General features: G+C 42.6%; 1 protein-coding gene across 2 annotated transcripts in view; it reads right to left on the bottom strand.

Annotated features, from left to right (window-relative positions):
* Nucleotides 1–18,558, bottom strand: part of FRY (FRY microtubule binding protein) — a 364,889-nt gene that overhangs the window by 19,083 nt on the left and 327,248 nt on the right. The window contains exons 57-59 of one of the 2 annotated variants that reach the window (XM_082244584.1): nucleotides 15,607–15,705; nucleotides 13,392–13,475; nucleotides 3,943–3,960 (exon numbers count right to left, since the gene is read on the bottom strand). In XM_082244584.1, coding sequence (XP_082100710.1) covers nucleotides 3,943–3,960; nucleotides 13,392–13,475; nucleotides 15,607–15,705 — 201 coding nt within the window. The remainder of the gene's footprint in view (nucleotides 1–3,942; nucleotides 3,961–13,391; nucleotides 13,476–15,606; nucleotides 15,706–18,558) is intronic. The other variant, XM_082244585.1, reaches the window with a different exon arrangement.

Below are 18,558 nucleotides of genomic sequence, written 5' to 3'. Positions count from 1 at the left end.
GCTTTAACTGGAGGTAGGAATAACTGAAGCTGACACTCCCTTGTCCTTCAGTACCTGGGTCTCAATGGCCAGGCCATTAAGCCAGCGACTGTAAAGCAAGATGGAAGATCGGTCCCTGAGACCGCAAATCCTCCCTGAGAGGAAGTCTCCAAGGAGCGTCCGCGACTAGCCTCACCAAGTCGGCGTACCAGGCTCGACGAGGTCAGTCCGGAATTTCCAGAATAACTGGAATTCCCTCCACCTCTATCCTGCGAAGAAGTTCCCGCAGCAACTTGAGAGGATGGAAGGCATGCCGTAGCTGATACTGCCCCCACGGGGCGATCAGCGTTTCTGCTGCGTCCGCTAGAGGATCGCGGCGCGAGCTACAAACCTCCGCACCTTCCTGTTAAGCCAAGGTGCCAACAGATCCACATCCGGGATGTCCCAATGAAGGGACAGCTGGTGAAAAACCTCTGGATGAAGAGGCCATATGCGATTGGATCCGAATCGGACTGCTCTAGAGCTGCTCGATCCAGTAAATCAGACAAAATCTGATCGCTCTCAGTTCCGATACCCTTATTGGTAATCTGGATACTATCGGAAGAAATGACTTCCCCTGGTTGAGCATCGGAGACTTCCTGGTCCGCTCGCTCAACCGGATCCGATTGTCCAGGGAATCGGAATTCTGATTCCATTAAAAAAGAATCTCCTTCAAGAGAATTCGGGTATGAGACTGGGTATATGGTACTGCCTCTAAGAAGGCCACCATCAGTCCCAGCCAATTGACGGACAGCAACATCCGAATCGTTGACTGAACCTTCTGGAGTTTCTCCGCAAGGAGAAACTCTCTTGCCCAGGATGTATCCAACCTTAGGCCCAGATAGTTCAGTCTCCTGGTGGGAACCAGGGATGATCTTTGGGAAAGCGAAAAAACGCTGATGTCCTGCGATGATGGGGATATAAAGATAGGCCTCCTAAATGTCTATGGACGCCAGGAAATCCCCCTGATGCAGGGAGGCCACTACTGTACGGATGGACTCTATTTCTTCCCAAGTCCAGATTTGGACGCACCTTGCCCTCTTTCCTGGGCATTGTGAATAGGTTCGAATAGAACCCCTGAAACCGTTCAATGTTAGAAGGGAAGAATCGCACCGGTGGAAGTGATCGAAACTCGATCCTGTGTCCTCCAGAAACCGGTGAAGACATCCCCCCCACCCCAGAGATGGGTAGGGGCGCATCAGGCTGTATCTTCAGGCTTGGCTGAGCCGGACTTTTTGTTTAGCCGACCAGCGCCCTTTGAAACCCCTCTAAAGGGGCTTTGGAGGGTTTCGCCTTATCGCCCGCCCTCGCGGAACGAACAACTCTTTATGAGCAGAAAAGGAAGGTCCTCGTTGTTACGAGGTCCTTTTATCCTAACAGTCTGTGGCAAGACAGCAGGTGGTACCGTCTATCCTATAAAGAGGAATTCCTCAAACGGATAGCACCTAGCCATGCGTTTGGAAATAACAGGGGTTTGTTTCAAAACGACCCCATTTGGGTAAAGGAAAATCCTTCGCCCTTTTGGTAGGCTAACAAGTACCAAAAAGGAATCTCAGTCTCAGCTACCTCTGCCGGTGTAACCTCAAGACTAAAGGTTTCCCGGACGGACACAACTAGTGCATCCACCACTCTTGTGCTATGGCGGAGGCAGAAACGTGCTCCTCACTGCTGAGGAGATATTACCTGAGACAACAGCCCCTGAAGTATCTGATAAACAATAGGGGTAGGCGGGGGTCGCTTCTTGACCCCCGTCCCTGACAGGCCACCTCCACCCGGGATACCAAAGACTCCAAAACTGCCGATAATGCATTAAAAACAAGTGGGGTACTGGAGGGTCCTGGGGCCACCTTGAGGGGATCAGGTGGGGATACCTATGCGGCAGGGTCAATGATTATACAAGACACTTGCCAGCGACAAAAAATTACAAAGTAAAAAACTTTTTTTTTTTTTGTGTGTCCCCCAGTTGCAACAGCGCCCCTCAGTGTTACCTGCCTTTTTGGACCCGAGAGAGAGAGAGAGACCCCAAGGCTCATCCCTGATGCACAGAAGTTTTCATCAGCTTGCTCAGTGCTTGTCTTGTTACAGACAGGAAGTCTTTGGCCCTATTTCCTGGGTAAAGGAGGCGGCTCCGCCCCTTAACACGCCTGCCGGCGCCTCCCCCTGGCTCCATGAGGTGTTTGAGTCACCTCAAACATGGCCGCCCCCATGCTGGAGACACGAGGCTACACCAAAATGGTGGCCTCGTGCGATCTACCAGACAATGGCGGCGGCCTGCACAGAATAGCGGCATGTCTGCAGAAGGATCTCGGCCTCACAACCCTTCACCCTCATGGTGGTCAGCGTGGTCGGCGGTACCGGACCCTGGCGGGCCGTATGCGGTCCGTGGCCGTCGGGAGGCATCTGAGCTGGAGGAATGATCTGGAATGCAGTATACATGTATAGACATCGCCCTGTGGCTTCTGACAGGTAGGATACCTTATACTATCACAGTAAAGTTCTAGTACTGCCACTGACTACAATCATTTTCACATTTTTACAATTAGATTGTCAGCTCCCAAACCAAGCCTCCTGGCTTCTTGTACACAAAAATCACACTCAATTAGGGGGATCTGTGACATGTTATAGGATAGAGGGGAACCCATCCTTACCATTACAGAGAGGGGCCCGCGTTCACCACAAGACCCGTCAGGGGGAAAGGGGGAACATACTACTCACCATACCGGAACCAGGCGGGCGCCAACTCCTGACAGTACCCCTCTCCACCGCGGTAGGAGGGCTGTCGACCAATACGGACGCCGTGACTCATGGTCTTTGGCGTTTCAGCGAGACGTTTAACTCGCAGGGTCAGCCCCCGTCCAGTGGGACTATGTCGCGGCCGACCCAGCGCGGAGCTATGGCCTGCACGCGCTAGTAGGCTGAACTGGGGTGACCACTGGATCTCAACATCCAGCCCGTCGCCCAGTTCAGCTTTCTTGCTTGAAGATCTCACAGGAACACTGGAGAAAAAAAGCTGTCTAAAAAATCTTTTCTAAGAAAAAAATCCTGCCAGGACCGAAGATCCCAGCAAGGTATCTAGGTCCTTACTCCTAACTAGACAGAAAAAAACTGATTTGCTAGAGCAGGAAGTGAGAGGATATACCCTCTGGGACTGCCCCTAGGGTGTGGCCAGAACGTTTTCTTTCCTGTCTAGTCCTACTCCTGTAGAGGGCAGCATAACCCGAGGGTGTTGAATCACCGAGGACTACGTCTGTCAATGAGCGATAGAGAAATAACGATTTTATAGTATATCTACAGAATATGGGAGAAGAAAAGTATGCGTTTAGGAAAACTATATTTGGAAAAGCTGCCCTTTGACTTTGCTGTCTATAGGGACAGGCTTACTGTGCCTGCTCAGAAGTCCTGCCCTGCCTATCTGAAAATGTGCTTTTGACTAAGGCAGGTTATACACATTGTAAATTTCTTTCCTGCAATCATGGGTTGCAGGAAAGAAATTTGCACAATTCCCCCAGCAACACAGACAGTGTTGACAGAGGAATCCCTCCTGCCGAGCAATTGTCTGCTTCCGGCGGAGGTAGGTGGGGGAAGACAGTGATTATCGCTAGAGGCTATAGAAGCCACTGGGGGTAAACATAGGAGTATCCGGTAGGCTGGTTGTACCCAAGTTGATCGATCAATCAATTTTGTACGTTCAGCCTGCCCATTAACAGTTTGAATCGTGTATTGCCGGCCTACATTTGTACTGTCCATGCAGCCTCTTTCTACTAATGGTCAGAATTTTATTCCAACCCCACAAGGACCTTCCCGTTTTCTGGTATAGTAATTCTGCTGCACCAATTGCCATATACAAGTATCTGAATAAAATGATTGACCATGTAAGAGAACAGTTACAGCTAGAAGAGAAAATAGAAAAGTAGAGACACTTACTGCAAGAGATTCCATTTGCTAGTCAGGGAGCATGGAGTGAAAGAACAGGAGAAGAGAGGACAGTGTCAAGTTAATGCATGCAACACAAAGAACACAGATCTGTCACATCTTCACGCTAAGCAGTGCTAGCGGCCATTTTTCAACCTTTGGAGGGGTTGAAAAGATGTTTTACCTAAAGCATGCAGGGTGGCTACACAAGCCAAGTAAAAAAGTGACAGGAACACCAGACTACTGAGAAAAATAAAAAAAAAAAAACATTATTTTATGAAAAGAGAGGACTTTGTGGACAAATGGGCCAGAAACATGACGTGTGTTGTTCCTCAAAACTTTCTCCTTCATTTCCTTGCAATCCGTTGCTTGAAAAATAACACTATGAACAGATTTGCTAATGGCAACACAGACAGTCCATCTTTCAGGCACTACCATAAACAAAGCCTAGTTTTACAGCAAGGAAAGCTGTTACTGGTTTTAAGTTGAAAGAATGAATGGGCCTCGCCAATAAAAATTGAAGGTAAGTATAGGACAGATGTGTCCAATAGCAATCATTTTTTGCATGTAGTTTGACAGTGAAATCAAGTAGCTGATTGCTAGAAGTAACACTTTCATTGTTCTTTGCTTCAAAGTTTTACTTGAGAAAGCCCCAACATAGGCGGCTATCTAATAACACACAGTGACATTTTCATCACTATTGTTAGTGGAATGGACCACCGGTACATATTTTAGCTTTTTCTTGTTGTACTGGCAAGTCTTCAACCTCACTTATTATTAAAACTAATTTCAGGCTGAAGCAACACTGTTCTCCATGTCCGTGAACAGGACTGGTTTAAAACACCTGCAGTACAACCTACAATAATAGATTATACTGGATAGCATTCCCACACCCTATACTGCATTTTGTTTTAACGAACTAGAGCAATGGGTCTGTTCTTGACCAAATTAACAACAGATGACTCCACCCAAAACCTTTTATTTAGTTTTGGATAACGAATGGAAGAGTTAGAGCATCTATTACGTTTTTATTGCCTGTCCCTATTAAGAAAGTTCCATCGCTTCCCTCTCTTGAAGGCAGACACAGACAAAAACACATTTTAGAAGAGTGAGAAAGGATTAAGGGGGTTAGTTCACCTTTACCAAAAAACTTCCTCTGCAGGGAAGGGGTGCTGGAGATAAAAACAGACTGTGCAGCTTTGACCAAAGTTGAATAATGCCCCTGTTATAGGTGCAGGCCATTTATGCTCCTCCTGAAGCCTAGTCAAAAAACTCCCAGAGCTGGCATCTTCCCAGCCTGCCTTGTTGCTAGGACATTGCTAAGACACTCTCAGCCGTTAATGCTCACCCCCACCATCACAGGAGCAAGCTCTCACACCTCCACACGTGTGGTCCACTATCTTCTCTATTGCAGCATCACTGAGCTCAGAGTTACTGCAACAGGGGAGAGAGAGGGCATTTTTCAATACCTTCATCTGCGTTAAGAAATTATAAAAAAAATGCAAAATGTGTGTACAATAATAATCATATGCAATACATGAAATCAAGAAATATTGTGAAAGTCCATGTGATGAGAAAAAGTCCGCTATTTGATATCGACATTGAAGTCATAATGCCAAAATAGATATCTACTACCAATGCATTTTATGGAATCAGTGCATCAAACCACCATCTATGTGGTATCAATGTAAGCTTACCAACTACCAATGACCATCTAGGTAAAGAGAAGTCATAAAGAGCCCATGGGTAAAAGACTGTGTCAAGATCATCACACATCTGCTGGCACTCCCCTAAGGTCTCATAAATCCTTAAAAGATCCTCCACGTGTCACCATACAATACTGCTCATAAAGAGGTAAGGAGGCAAACACGCCACATAGAGTAAACATTTCTTAAGACGATTTATTAATGTTAAAAATGCACTTACATCAACGCTTTGAAATTTGCCCAAAACAAAACACTCTCAGCCGGCAACAGCGATCCACCTACACTTCCAGGAACGTGAAGACTTCAGCACATAGCTCCGCTTTTCGCGTTTCTTCATACGTGATGTCTTCCAGGGCAGAAAGAAGATTTTACATTATGTGGAGTGTTTGCTTTCTTATCTCTTTATGAGCGGCATTGGATGGTGACAAGTGGAGGATCTTTTAAGGATTCATGTGACCTTAGGGGAGTGCCAGCAGATGTGTGATGATCTTACGACTTGGGTCATTGATAGTTGATAAGGTTGTATATTTACCAATAAGGTGGTGGTTTGATGCAAAGATTCTTAAAATGCATTGGTGGTAGATATTTATTATGGCGTTATGACTTTAATATGAATATTAAATAGAGGACTTTTCCTCATCATCTGGATTTTCACAATTTTGTTTTTTTTTTCATGAATTACATATGCATATGAACATTATTGTACACATATTTTAAATATTTATACATTTCTTAGTGCAGCTCAAGGTATTGGAATATAATAACTACTGTGACAGATGTCTCATAGTAGAGCTGCTGCTTTTTCTAAATATATTTTTTTAAATCACTGTTTGATTGATTTAACTTTTTTCTTATCTGATAAGTGCAGTGTTTTTTTTTTTTTTTAATTTTGAGAGAGAGGGCATGCAAGGGGGTTGCAAATCGGCTGGGAGTGTCTTAGCAACATCCTAGCAACAAGGCAGGACAGCATGATGCCACCTCTGAGTTTTTAAGCCAGGCTTTGGGAGGTACTGTACATATAGTTACATAGTTACATAGTTAGTGAGGTTGAAAAAAGACATCAGTCCATCCAGTTCAACCTATGATGTGTGTGTGTTTGCTTTTAACCGTACATCGTATACCCCTGTATGTTGTGGTCTCTAAGGTGCCCATCTAATAGTTTTTTGAAACCATCAATGCTCCCTGCTGATACGACTGCTTGTGGAAGAGAATTCCACATCCTTACCGCTCTTACAGTGAAGAACCCCTTACGCACTTTAAGGTTAAACCGCCTTTCCTCTAGTTTTAGTGAGTGGCCACGTGTCTTATTGTATCTCCTTTCTCTGAATAGTTTGTTCCTTATGCTAGGGTAGCCAGTACAGTATTTGTACATTGATATCATATCCCCCTTCAATCGTCTCTTCTCCAGAGAGAATAAGTTCAGTGCTTGTAGTCTTTCCTCATAGCTGATGTCCTCCATTCCCCTAATCATTTTTGTTGCCCTTCTCTGGACTTTCTCCAGTTCCAGCACATCCTTCCTGAGGACCGGTGCCCAGAACTGGACAGCATACTCCAGACTACCAGAGTCTTGTAGAGTGGGAGAATAATCTCTTTATTTCTGGAGTGAATCCCCTTTTCTATACATTCCAGTATTCTGTTGGCTTTGCTTGCGGAGGCTTGGCATTGCATGCCACTGCCAAGCCTGTTGTCTACCAGTACCCCCAAGTCCTTTTCCATCCTAGACTCACCCAGAGGTCCCCCCCCCCCCTAGTGAGTAGTTTGCTTTCTGGTTTCTGGCCCCCAGGTGCATTACTTTACATTTTTCAACATTAAACCTCATCTGCCATGTAGTTGCCCACCCCGTTATTTTGTTCAGGTCCGCTTGCAAGGTTTCCACATCCTGCATAGAAGATATTGGCAAGCCTAGTTTAGTATCATCTGCAAATACTGAGATTTTACTAGATATCCCCTCCTCTAGATCATTTATGAATAAATTAAACAGGATTGGTCCCAGGACAGAACCCTGGGGGACCCCACTTTCCACACCCGCCCAATCCGAGTACTTCCCATTAGAGTCCCTCTGGACTCTCCCCTGGAGCCAGTTCTCTATCCAGGTACTCACCTTATGGTCCATACCTACCTTCCTTAGTTTGAACAGTAAGCGTTTTTGGGGAACGGTGTCAAAGGCCTTTGCAAAGTCCAGATACACCACATCCACAGGCTTTCCCTTATCTAGGTGGCAGCTCACTTCATTGTAGAAGGTTAATAGATTGGTTTGGCAAGAACGATTTTTCATGAATCCATGCTGATTACTACTTAGAATACCGTTTTCATTACTAAAGTCTTGTATGTGGTCCCTTAACATCCCCTCCAAAATTTTGCATACTACTGATGTTAGGCTGACCGGCCTATAGTTACCCGGGATACATAAATGGCCCACACCTACAGCAAGGGCATTATTCGGTTTTTGCCAAAGCTGTACAGTTTGTTTTATCAACAGATGCCCCTTACTTGTATGGGCAGTTTTTTGGTAAAGGTGAACTATGCCTTTAAGCTGGGCACAGACCGATTGAAATTCAACACGTACAGCAGTGACCAACTGAATTTCAATCTGTGTGCATTGACATTAGAAGAAGTTGGAAAACTTTTGTTGATCAGCAGCTGTCTAGTCTGTCCCAAGGAATTTTCTCAAATTTTACAAAGAGAACTGTGTGATTACAGGAGCAGCTAGTCACATGACTGACAACTCAAATGATCAGGCTTTCTCCTCCTGCTTTTTTATTTCATTGCTCTACATTCTTCAAAGTCTCAAAGGAAGTGGAACACAATGCAAATTAATAAAGCATAGTGCCACGCTGTAGCAATTTAGGGGTAATCTTTCAAGCAAAACAAGAAATCTGCTATCATGTGCAAACATTTTTGTATTAAAATGTAAAATCTGCATTAAACAGAAAAAGTATGTTGACAAAGACCAGGGAAAAATGTTTTTTGAAAGTGCTAATCGCACACAGTATCCAACCCGCAGGCAAAATGTGTTGCTCTTTTGCAGATGCGTGGGGATGCTACTTAGTATTATGCATTGGAAAATGCAGCGCATTTTGAGTGTGTGTAAAACCACATGGTGTGGCAGGATCATGTTCCATATGGTCGAGTTTTTAAAATAGGGTCAAGGACTTTTTCCCTGCACTTCTCGCAGGTACAGCAGCCCAATCAAATGAGTGGACTGACATGCCCGAACAAATGCGGCATGCAGGACCCGCTATAGTGTGAACCTAGGCTCAACCCGATGCATAGAACGAAAAAGAGGAGCGACTGTGCTAGCTATCTGATGTTAGTACAGCAATCTACCCCGCTGAGCTATTGTGTCCTGACAGGGAGGACGTTCCCCCTGCCAGAACACACCAGTCAGCGTTCTCAGCCATTGGCTGAAAGCACCGATTGAATGCCGATTGGCAGACATTTCTCAGGTCATGCCCCTTTAACAGAAGCCAGAAGAATGGCTTGCTTCTGTAGGACAGGCTGTCGTACACACAGGCCGAATGTCACAGGTTTCTATTGAACTGGCAGATTCGGCCCGTATATGTACTAGGCTTTACTATGTAATTGTAAAAGGTGTGCAATCTTTATTGTATTAATACAATTTGAGAGTTTTTTTTTTCCAAGAGTCAATAGTTCTGAGGAGAAGGGTTTTAGCCATTAAACATTTAGGAGGTGTCATTAGTCTGGGGAGGGGATCCTATGCGGTTTTTAATCCAAAGGGTATGTCTGGGAGTCCTCCTTAGGCATCATTTATGCAAAGTGGGTTTATCATAAGAAACCATGGGATTTAATTACCAAAGGCAAATAGGCTGTTCACACTGCAAGGGAATTTTCCCCAGAACTTAGTACATGTGGTAAAAATGTACCTTTGTAAAAAATGCCCAATTAAGTTGCAAATCAAAAGAAAACAGAATTTGTGCTTGCACAATTAGATGATGGAAGACAAAAAAAAAAAAAAGAAGCTTTGCCTTATTCACTAAGCCCTGGGGAAAATGCCATTGCAAAGTGAACCTCCTTGAAAAATGAACAGTTTTTTTGCCTTTAATAAATTAACCTTAAGTGTCTGAATGCATGACCAAGTCAACAGTGTGGAAAGTTAGGATGACAATATCAACATGAGGCCTTGGCTTACCTACCAGCAGACATTCAACAGAAACAATATATTCAGATTTAAAGAGGCCAGTCTATTAAGCAAGTGAGCTGAAATGACAGTGTTGCCTACAGCAACCAGCCTATAGTAACAGGCTCAAAGGCAAATCTTTAGTAAAGCAACCCCCTCTATGTCTAGCTAGCCTTTCAAAACCCTTGCAGAATTTCTCCATATATTTCATAGAGAATTAACTTGAAGCTGGATGAGATTGCCAAAATGCATCATGAAGGGTTTTACAGAAAAATCTCACATTCAGGGTTCCCCAGAATGTAAGAAATTCAGAATGTAATTTTTCAACTCTACCTAGAAGTTTCTATCTGAAATGCACTAGGAGTTTAATCTCCTGCCCTGGAGAGTGTCACAGAGATCGAACTTCACCTTCAACACAGATATGAAGTGAGCTTGGCATCTCCATCAATGCATCATTATTGTTTTAAAAAAACACTGTCATTTTGCCCATTAGGTTAAAAAAAGATTGCATCTCCTAATAGACCCCCTCTCAGTAGGATATATTGACCTATCCACCCACCATCAAAGCCCTTGCTTCAACACAGCAGGTCTGTTTTGTATGGGGGAGAATGTAACCACCACCATGTGAAGGTGTTTAGGCCTAAGAGGCCTATCACCATTATGATTTAGTGACTTGTGTGGAATATTCTCAAAATATGAAATTTTGTTGGAACTAGAGGACAGGCTCTGGAAACATTGTCTTAACCACTTGCCGACCGCCGCACGACTATCTACGGCGGCGGTCAGCCCCTCACAGGCAAAGTGACGTAGGTCTACGTCGCTCGCCTGTGAGGGTTTAGGGAGCGAGCGCGCGCCGCCGGAGGTGCGCTCCCGCGTGGTCACGGACCCCCCCGCGCGTGTGACCGGCGGACCCGATCGCCGCCGGCCACTCTGCGATCGGCGGGGGAGAGGGAGAAAGTCAGGCAGCTTGTGTAAACAAGCTGCCTGTCATTCTCCTCTCTGTATGAGAGATGATCACATGGATCTACTATGTAGATCCATTGATCACTCTGCATACAGTTGAAGCCACAGCCAATCACAGTTAGAATCACGCCCCTAGGGACACACACAGCCCCTCCCTCTCAAATAAAGTTAACCCCTTCACTACCAGTGTATTTTTACAGTAACAGTGCATATATATAGCACTGATTACTGTAGAAATGTCACTGGTAACCCCAAAAGTGTCAAAAATGTCAGTCAAGGGTCCGATCTGTCCGCCGCAATGTCGCAGTACCGCAAAAAAAATCGCAGATCGCCGCCATTACGCGTTAAAAAAAAAAACAACAAAAATGACAAAAATCTTTCCCTTTGTTAGTAAACGCAATAACTTTTGCGCAAACCAATCAAAATACGCTTTTTGCGATTTTTTTTACCAAACATAGGTAGCATAAAACAAATTGGCCGAAAATATTAAAAAATTTTGATTTTTACATTTTTTTTTGGGGGAAAAATATTGCTATTTTTGCAAAATTTACGCTCTTTTTTTGTTTATAGCGCGTGATCAAAAAATCGCACAGGTGATCAAATACCGCCAAAAGAAAGCTCTGTTTGTGTGAAAAAAAGGACGCCAAATTCGTTTAGGTACAGCGTCGCACGACCGCGCAATTGTCCGTTAAAGTCACGCAGTGCCGAATCGCAAAATACCCTCTGGTCGTTTAGCAGCCAAATCCTCCGGGGCTTAAGTGGTTAAAGCTGAACCCCAGACAAACAAATATATTTGGTGTGTCTGGTACAAGAATGCAAAGTGAAATAACTTGTAACACCACCACTAAAACTGATGGATTCTGGCTGACATTAAAGAACCAAGAGAGGATTAACCCCATCCTACTCCTCCTAAAAAGGACAAATATGTTTTGGGATGAGTTTCAGGGTCCTATTAGTAATCCCTGTCTTGATACAATCACATGAGCTACAATGGCTATTGCTACAACACTGATCCACATATTTTACTGGAGTTCCCGTTATTAGGTTCTCTGTTTTCTGCGGATGGATTTGCTGCTGGTGTTAAGACAGGGGCTCACTTTACAGCAAAATGAGTACAGAGATGGTTACAATGTGCCATGGGAACATTAAATTAAGCACAAGCAGCAGTGACTCAGAATATTATTTGGGTACTATATGATATTGAGTATATATACCTTTGCCATTTGGTATAAACTTAACTTGAGGAAATATCTGAGTCAGCTGTGTCGGCTTAATCTTAGCTACATGGAATGAATGTACTTATTGAAAAAAATAAATGTGATTATAGAAGCAGGAGGTATGAATATTATGAAGGTTGCAAGCAAGGGCCGCTATTGCCATGCTATGATTACTGAAAGATATGACATACGTACAATCTTGACGGAACCTGATGCAACTTGTGTCAAGCACATCCTGACTTTTGCATAAACAGAACCAGGTAAAACTGATTTCATTAACGTACAAATGAATGAAATGAGTTAAAGAAAACAAGACATATTTCTCCCACGCCATGCAAACACAGCATTATACAATCTTACTGAGTGTGTAAGGGTTAATGTTATAGCTACATTATAAGTTCCAAGGATAGAAGTTTTAACTAAGAATTCTATCTAAATTCACAATTCAGTTTTCGGTTGAAACACTCTGAATAAAGCCAAGGTGTTGCTAGCAAGTTACTTTATCTCTGTGTGTCTGCATGCAAGAACGGTGTAGCCACTAAATAGTTAAGGTAGCAACTGCCAACAGGCCCATAGCCTTGGAAGGAACTACTGTATCAAGGGAATGCATAGAGAGGATCTACACCATTCTTTAAAAGCCCCCCCGCATAACAAATGTTGGTGTGGGTTACAGAGTCATTTACACAGGGACATGAACTTGGGGCATTGAAGGCATGTGGAGGTGCACTTGAGCTTGCCCATAAAGACATACAGCTGAAGTGGAGGTATGCTGCTCTGCTACACAACTGTGTACAGAGACAGGCACTCTGACTGTCTCAGTATACAAAAAGAGTTGTTCTTAATTACCCAGTTTTGTTATCTATGAACTGGGGGTAATTATTTTTTAACTGGGTGCAGCAATAGCACCACTTTGTGTACCCCTGTAATTCTTTTTATAATATACTGGTCTCCTATCTACTTTACCGCATTGATGCACGCATTATCATGTATAAAAGAGATTTTCTTGCTCATATGTTTCTTACATTTGTTGGGACATTTGTATATTGTAGGGGCTGTCAAAGGGTTCTGGTTTACAATTTGTATAGGGGCAAGTAAAGTTCAGTTACACCCCTGAAGTAGCTAACACTACTTGTAGACATGCTGAAAATCATGTAAGCCACCTTTAGCTTTTTACTCAGGAGTCACATACATAAAGTATTGGAATTCTCATTTAACTGTCTGTAATAATTGATTGCCATTATTAAACTTGCCAAACCTTAGGCTAATACATGAAAAATGTAACTTTTTTATGTAAGCTGTACAATGCTGTGACTTGCAGATACATTATATTTTCCCTTGTTGGTATTCTTACATTGAATACATTAAATGGGCTGTGATGAGTGGAATGGTATGCTTAATGATCTGCTTTACTGTAAAGATTGAAGTACACTTCCTTACCTTCTCTTCCGAGTCTCCAGGCTGACATGTGATGACTCCATCTTTTGAGCCCCCCGCAAATGTTGATTTACAGTTTTTTAACCACTAATAAAAAAGAAATGTTTTATACAATTATAGATGCTAGAATACATATGTAAACATTGCACTTTTACTAGAAAAACTGCTAAAATGACTGACAACACAGAACCATTGATTTTTTTTCCTCGGTTAGCTCATATACCTTGCATGGGTGTACTGCATATGCATACATATCAATGTAGTCCTCTTCCACCTTCCATGCTGGCCTAATGTTGTCCGAGCAAAGGTGACTGGCGGCGGAAAATTCAGTAAAACTGGCATTCTTATGGAGATTAACCAAGCATGAGCTGCTCTCTTTCATTTGCCTACATATACGCTGATTACCTGCTTAATCCCAGCAGTATTTTAACATCTTTGAATACCTAAGGGACACACTATGTGTAAATGCTTTATGGAGTTGTCATATGCATGAATTATATTAATGGCTAAAAAAAAGAAAAAAACTTGTGGTGAGAAATGCTATAGAAACCTGGGATCCCTGGTGCATAGATGCACTATTAAGTGCCAATCCATACCTTCCATTTTACAGCCCTAGAAACTCAGCCTTGGTTCTCTAAATCTCTCTAAGCAAATAGTGTCTTCCTAAAATTCACTATTTGTGAATGCTTAGGTAAGCCCTCCACAAGACAGTTATTGGAACTATAGCAAAAGAAGGGGTATTTTGGGACTCTTAATGAGGCATGTGCGGCATAGAAAAAAGTTTATTCTCTTGGATAATGAACACATATCATGTTACAATGTACATACATAAGTTTATATCCATATTTATAGCATGTTGCAAACCAATATACATAGGAACTAAAAGTCACATAATGGTACATACCATGAAGCCCCCCCCCACGACCCCTTTCAGGGGCCCTTTCTTATGTTTGGCAGCAGGCCCCCTCCTGCTGCCTTGAGGCCCCCACATGATGTTGGAATGCCAGGGCCCAATCGTAAGTGCAACCTTTAAGACCCTGGTAGTTCTGCCACCGACCTTACTATTACTAGCAGGCCTTTTGGAGGATGTAAGGGAGCACTCTGGAAGATATAAGGAAGCACTCTGGAGATACTAAAACAGTACCGGTAGAGGGATGGTATCAGTGGCAGAGGGATGGTATCAGTGGCAGAGAGATGGTGGGAAGGATGGGATCAGTGGCATGAGGTTTGGTGGGGGGGGGGGATGGGATGAAATCAGTGGCGGGGGGATGGTATCAGGGGCAGAGGGATGGGATCAAGGGCAGAGGGATGGTGGTGGGGGGAGGGATGGTGGGAGTTATGGGATGGTGGTGGAGGGATGGGATCATAGGCAGAGGGATGGTGGGGGAGATGGGATGGTGACACTGGCACTCACCTGTTCTCAGTGTCAGTCAACCCCCCTCCTTGGTCAGTGCTCTCAGTCTGGGCTCACAGCGCCTCCAGTAGCAGCTCTCCCGACTTGGAGACTCTGTCTTCACCTTGGCTCACGCAGGGGAGATCTCCTCCCCCTTCACTCTACTGGCCCATCAGCTGATTTTCTCCTTCACACAACATGGATCTACTTGGAGGAATGGGCGGAGCGCTGTGTCAGTAGCAGTGAGTGGTCACTCAGGCACAGTGAAAGTATAATGTCCCGACTGACATGATGCCTGCTATTAGCGGCAGTGGGTGGAGCCCACAGTGTACAACTATGTCCGGGACATATTGCCCCGATCATTGTCTAGAAGCGGCGGCAGAGGCGGGCCTCCCCCAAAGTGGTGGAACTCCAGGGCCCAGTCGCAAGTGAGACTGCTGCGACCCTGGTAGTTCCACCACTGGGAACTAATCATAGGTGGTGAGTGAAAGTGATTCTGCCAAGAAATCCAGTACTGTCCTGTGTTTTCTGCAGTGTTATCTCAAACAATGTTATTAGCCCAAACCAGTTCACCTCTGTTGATTACAGAACTCCCCGCATGTTATGGCGATGAGGAGAGAGGTAGGTTTTCTGTAGTCCCAACAGCAGAGGGTGATAATGCTGTTCCTCCATATGTACAGTGCAGTAAGGAAGCTTGTTATTGGCAGGATCACCAGGTCAACAAAGAAAAAAGCCGGTGAAAAAAAAGGAACCACAACATTTAAGGACTGCAATATATTCCATCTTTGTTCTTTAGATACAAGTCAACTGAACTTCGATACTTACAGAGACTGTGGCTTCCTTTCTGTTGTTGTATGTGTCCAGGTATTCCTGCAGTTCCAGCACACTGAACTTTAGCTTTTCTAAAAGTCCACAGGATAACAGCTGAAAGGAAAACAAATCTTTGCTAGTTATGCATTCAAACACTCCAACAGACTGTTCACTAGCTACACAGGCCATCCAACATGTCATCCTGGTAAGTAACATTCCATAACATACTGAAAACCAAAAAGCTTCCATCAGCCAGATACCAGACAGTCCCATATTGAGTGGTGAATTTTAACAAGTGTTATTTATACAGTACACGGTCTAAGAAGCAAAAAATGTATGTGGAGGATTCACTGCATCTAATAAGTATCACCTGATAGATCCTAGTATTGAAGGGTCATCAACCCAGTATATAATGAGGGAAAGAGGGAGGAAACAAAACAAGCTTTCAAGTATGATCCTTCAGTACATCTATATCCAAAAACTACATATATCATATGAAAAAAATATCAAAGCTTTATTAAAAAATATCAGATATTAAAAATCATACATAAAGTAGCACAGAATATAACGAATGAGACAAATAACAGAGACCAATAGGTTCTTTTCCTACACATTTCACGGTCACAACCGCTTCTTCAGGGTTTAGAAAGTTCACCGTCTGATATAGCGTCTGGTATAAGGTATCACCAATCTACGTCTAAAATACAATATACAAGCAAATATTAGATGCATATCAGTTACATATAGCGTTTACACCTCCTCTTCCACAGGGCATAAAAGAAATCATGTGAAAGAAAAAAAAAAAACAAAAAAAAAAAAATTAGATGCAGACGTTGATTGGTAATGGCAGACGCTATATCAGACAGAGAACTTTCCAAACCCGGAAGAAGAGTCTGTGACCAGGAAATGCATGGGAAAAGGCCCCTATTTGTCTCTGTTATTTTGTATGATTGTTTATATTCGATCTATGCTTTTTAATGCTCAATATTTTTTTATGTGATATATGCTTTTTTGGATGTAGATATACTGAAGAATCATCTTTGAATGCCCATTTTGTTTCCTCTCTTTCCCTTGAGTGTACACATTTTCGTAACACATGCATTACAGACTAATCATTCACCTTTAATTTTATTCTATATTAAAAAAAAAAATTCCAGCAATCACAAAGTATAAAAATATAAAAGGATTGTTCTCAGATAAAGATTTGTTATTCTGGGGATCTGAGCTTGTTGCTAATAAGTACAGTTATAATATAATAAATGGGCAAAGTTTTATTAAAAAAAAAAAAAGAAAAAAAAAAGTCCTTTATTAAAAAAGCTCTGTCAAAAAAATGTCCCCCAAAGTGAATCCAGCGGCAATCAAGAAAAAGCTTGGTCCGCACCTGATGCTTTACTCCCACAGACAGACAGCTATGCTGCCCACCCCCCTGCTAAATAAACTAAGGAAAGAGGCCCCTTGTGTTATCATTGACCCAGAATGCCCTGATCAATGCCATCACAAGGGGCAGATGCCACAAGTTTTCACTACTAAAGTATCACATCACTTAAAGGAATAACGAAAGCGGTATTTCAGTCGCATTTTCTAGTGAATTGCAAAAAAAAAAAAATGTGAAAAACATTATGTGCTATTCTACTGCTGATCCTAAAGTGGTAAATACAGCTTAGTGAATGGAGCCCTTTGTTTTAAAATAATAATTCAGTATTTATCTAAAAAATAATCAGTTCAGTAAAAAACATGAATGCAATAAATATTCACTATGAATAAAGTGAAGAAAATGTTGTCAGCACACCAAGGATTCTTCAAAAAGGGTTTAATTCATGGGCACATGATAAACATACAGCAAGGTTTCTCAGCCATGCAGGGCCCCTTCGTCAGGCAAGTGAAGAAGGGGCGCTGCGTGACTCCAAAATCCCCCCTACCCCCTTCTCCCCAATCCTTGGTGTGCTGATGACATTTTATTCACTTTGATCATCCATGGTTTCCAGCCTATGGTCATTACAGCACCCAGCATTACTAAATAGCCTTGAATGTGTGCGTAGGGAACGATGTGCTTTCCATGAATAAAGACACACAGGAATCCTGTGCAACTATGAGAACATTGCAGTGTGATTTCATTTTAAGAATGGTCCCACTGGTGCAATGTTACAAATTATTTACATTCGTAAGCTAAGGGCAGAACTGACAGTTGCCATTGCAGAGCTCCCCTCAGTGTTACTTAGTACATTCTTAAAATATCGACTGCTTGTAGCATAAGATAAATAATGATTTTTTTTTAATGTTTTTTTATATATATATATATATATATATATATATATATATATATATATATATATATATATATTTTTTTAGTGAATGGTCTTCAATAATTTATCTCTATCTACTTTTTTGCAGTATTTAGTTTGATACTAAATAGTTTGTCTACTCTAAACACAGATGTAGCAGTCAGCTTCTTTTTTAATACTTTTTAAAGATAACAATACTGTAAAGGTACTGGTAAGGTTGATTTACTAAAACTAGGAGGGTGAAAAATGTGGTGCAAATCTGCATAGAAACCAATCAGCTTCCAGGTTATATTGCCAAAGCTTAATTGAACAAGCTGAAGTTATGGGCCATACACACTATAAGATTTTCTGAAGACTTTTTCCTTCAGACTTACCAAAACCATATAATATGAGGTCAAACCTAAACACTTTCAATTTGTATGCAATCTGGCAGGCCCTTGCACTACATAGAAAAGGTAAATCTGAAGGAAAAAGTCTTCAGAAAATCTTATAGTGTGTATGGCCCTTTAGAAGCCGATTGGCTGCCATGAACAGCTGCACCAGATTTTGCATGCTCCAGTTTTAGTAAATCATCCCCACAGTATACGCCTGAGTATAAATCTGTATACTACACAAATCTGTATGCAGATTTTTTAATATACATCGTATAAGCTAGCTATCATTATTACACTGCAGCATACATATT

The sequence above is a fragment of the Pelophylax lessonae genome, assembly GCF_965119305.1.
Source record: "Pelophylax lessonae genome assembly, chromosome: 2".
NCBI lineage: Eukaryota > Metazoa > Chordata > Amphibia > Anura > Ranidae > Pelophylax > Pelophylax lessonae.
This window is presented reverse-complemented; position numbering and strand designations above follow the sequence as displayed.